Here is a 3,225-nt window from a genome sequence, read left to right as displayed (position 1 = left end):
TAAGACTTATGTAGAGTATGATGGATTACGTCGGGGGGAGTAGTAGGAGGTCCTAGTCTATGGACCCGATCCGTCATAGACGTGATGGGGCTTACCTTGAGAGTGGTTGGGTAAATACCCTTTGTGCCTAAAACTCTGTAGAGTTTGGGAACCATCACAAGTGCAAGCCACCAAGAGCTCCAATGTCACTCATATAATCTGGATATCGAGTCTAGAGTGGTGTTATGGTGTTATGGTTGTGATGAATTGGATAATTCTGATAATTGTGTGATTAACCCTGATTAATGCATAACTATCAAAAGTTCTTGATTTATTCTTGGTTCAAGTTAGCTTACCCTTCTTGCATGTTATGTGTTCTATGTGTCTTCTTTTTTGCTATGATCGTCCTTATTGAATGGCGCGAGCAGATAAAGGTGTAGGTGAGGATACACCCCTCCTAGATAGGAGTTGAGTGGTGTTGGATGCTTTCAACTGTTGTTGTCGCCCCTTGTTTCGCTTAGATGTTTTGGGGTGTTTGTAACCCCCTTTTTGGCTTTGTATGGGCTGTATGTATAGACAGTATATGTGTAGTTATTTTGAGGATGACTGTAATGTACTTTATACTTGCCTTTTTCTATCAACTGCTTTTGAATTATCAAAATGTGATGTTTTGTTTGATAGTATGAAAGCTATGAAAATGGGATGTTACAATTTTGGTATCAAAGCAGTGGTTCCTTTAGGATTTGTTGGTGTGAGCTTGCTTAGTTTCTGTTGTGTGTTCCTCCTAACGTATTTAGCATGGTTGTAGTACCTGTTGACTAATTTGATGGTTCCTTCTTTGTGTGATCAAAGCTATGGCACCTAAGCCTCCTCCACCTCCTGTTCCAAACCCCGATAATCCTCATTGGTGGGAGCAATTAAGGCGATGATTGCAGCCATACAGCAGCAGAATGCTAACATGGTGAATCAATAAAACCTAGCCTTGCAACAGATGGAGTCTGCAAGACTAGCAGCAGAAGCGACTCAGCAGAGGCACTTGGAAGCCCTACATCAGATAGGAGAAAATCGTTCAGCCGCTGGTTCTTCCCAAGCTTCACTACCACGAGTGCAAGAGTGGAGTTTGGAGGATTTCCTACAACATCATCCATCCCGCTTTGATGGAAAAGTTAGCCCGGATGGAGCTGATCAGTGGATACAGGACATGGAACGAATCTATGATGCTAAGAGATGTCCTACAGAGAACAAGTTGGCCTACACTGAGTACCTTCTTGCTGGAGAGGTCGTGCATTGGTGGTCTAGCATGAAGATGATGTTGGAAGACAGCCAAGAGACTATCACCTGGGAATTGTTTAAGAAGAAGTTCTATGCAAGTACTTCCTAAATAGTGTGAGGTAAGCGAAGGAGGTCGAGTTCTTGCAGCTGATGCAAGGCGACATGTCAGTGTCGGAGTAGGCTGAAAAGTTTAAACACTTGGGCAGATTTCACACCTTGAAGATGGCAGAGGACTGGCAGTGTAGAAAGTTTGAGAATGGGATGAGGGGTGACCTCAAACTCATGGTGGCTTCGCTCTCTATCAAGGAATTCCTTGCCTTGGTAGAGAAGGCAAGAGTAATGGAGAAGCTTAAGGCTGAAGTTGAAGCTCAGCAGAGGTCTCAGCAGAAGATGGGAGGACCATCTGGGTCCACGAGCAGACATGACGACAGGAGGAAGCCGTATTCTAGGCCTCAGTCTTAGGGGCCCAGGAGGTTCTCACATCAGCCTCAATAGTCCCAGCCTTCTAGGCCACAGTGCTTTCACTACAGGGGGCCCCATCTGAGGAGCGCCAGCCCTTAGCTTCCTGACAAGAGGACATGCCATAGATGCGGTCAGGCGGGCCACTTCATCAAGGATTACCCAGTTGATAGGAGCACAGTGCCGAGGCCTTCATCACAGCCTCAGCCCCATCAAACGAGAGGAGGTGCGAGACTGCAGGTAGCTGGTCGGGTGTACGCTGTGACGGGTGCCAAGGCAACTGGATTAAGTAACCTCATCGTCGGGTCTTGTGTGATAGCTGATAGGAGCTTGCATGTTCTGTATGATTCGGGAGCGACACATTCCTTTGTGTCGGAATCTAGAGTGGTAGAGTTGGGTCTTCCGGTGAAGGAGCTCTAGTATGACCTGGTGGTGTCCACACTTGCTTCTGGGTTAGTCAGAACCTCGACCGTGTGTGCTAGGTGTAAGATCGAGGTTGAGGGGCGCAAGTACAAGGAAAACCTAATCTTTTACCTTTGGTGGGGCTAGATGTCATATTAGAGATGGATTGGCTATCTGCCAATCACATTCTCATAGACTGCAATGAGAGAAAGGTGTTGTTTTCTAGCTTGGAGGACGAAGACCTGTTGATGTCCTCACAACAGGTGGACAAGGCAATTAAGGAAAGGTCTCAGTGCTTCTTAATTCTGACTTAGTTGTCCGTTGAGACTGAAAGTGGACCCTTGGAGATACCTGTAGTAGGGGACTTCTCAGATGTGTTCCCTGAGGACGTGCCTTGCTTACCCCCTACTAGGGAGATTGAGTTCTCCATTGATCTGGTGCTGGGAGCAGGACCAGTGTCTATAGCACCCTATAGAATGGCTCCTGCTGAGCTAGTGGAGTTGAAGAAACAGATTGAAGAGTTGTTAGAAAAACAGTTTATGAGGCCAAGTGTGATAAAGGATTGATCACTACCAAGGATGATGGCTCATGGCACATGCTTAGAAGAAAGGGAGTTCCTTGATCCCTTCCTTTGCTTTTATTTTCTTTAGTTTAAAATTCCTTTAAGTTGGCTTGGTTGACTATTTTTGAGTTGACTTGTTGACCTTGACTTTGGGTTGATTTGTTGACTCAAAAGATTAGCTTAACCTTAAACCATCATGCTAATAAATTCCTTAATTTGCTTTTGTAGGAATAAGAAAGGAGGAGGACCACATAGGAGACACTTGGCGTCCTAAGGAAGAGAGAGAAGGAATAAGACTTTCCATCATGCTAATAAATTCCTTAATTTGCTTTTGTAGGAATAAGAAAGGAGGAGGACCACATAGGAGACACTTGGCGTCCTAAGGAAGAGAGAGAAGGAATAAGACTTTCCATCATGCTAATAAATTCCTTAATTTGCTTTTGTAGGAATAAGAAAGGAGGAGGACCACATAGGAGACACTTGGCGTCTTAAGGAAGAGAGAGAAGGAATAAGACTTTCTAGAAGCATCTAGAAAGAGGAGGCCCACATGC

At 45.1% G+C, this 3,225-nt stretch overlaps 1 protein-coding gene across 1 annotated transcript; it reads left to right on the top strand.

Annotated features, from left to right (window-relative positions):
* Positions 1-1,473: 1,473 nt before the first annotated feature.
* On the top strand, positions 1,474-2,130 carry LOC146881624 (uncharacterized). Its single transcript, XM_085669260.1, has 2 exons — positions 1,474-1,691; positions 1,839-2,130. Exons 1-2 carry the CDS (start codon positions 1,474-1,476, stop codon positions 2,128-2,130), a joined length of 510 nt encoding a protein of 169 aa, XP_085525386.1.
* Positions 2,131-3,225: the final 1,095 nt, after the last annotated feature.

This window comes from Vigna unguiculata, chromosome 11, assembly GCF_037176805.1.
Source record: "Vigna unguiculata cultivar grain cowpea cultivar isolate G323 ecotype 2 chromosome 11, ASM3717680v1, whole genome shotgun sequence".
NCBI classification, from domain to species: domain Eukaryota; kingdom Viridiplantae; phylum Streptophyta; class Magnoliopsida; order Fabales; family Fabaceae; genus Vigna; species Vigna unguiculata.
The sequence above is the reverse complement of the archived record's forward strand: the minus strand, read 5'-3'. Positions and strand labels throughout refer to the sequence as shown.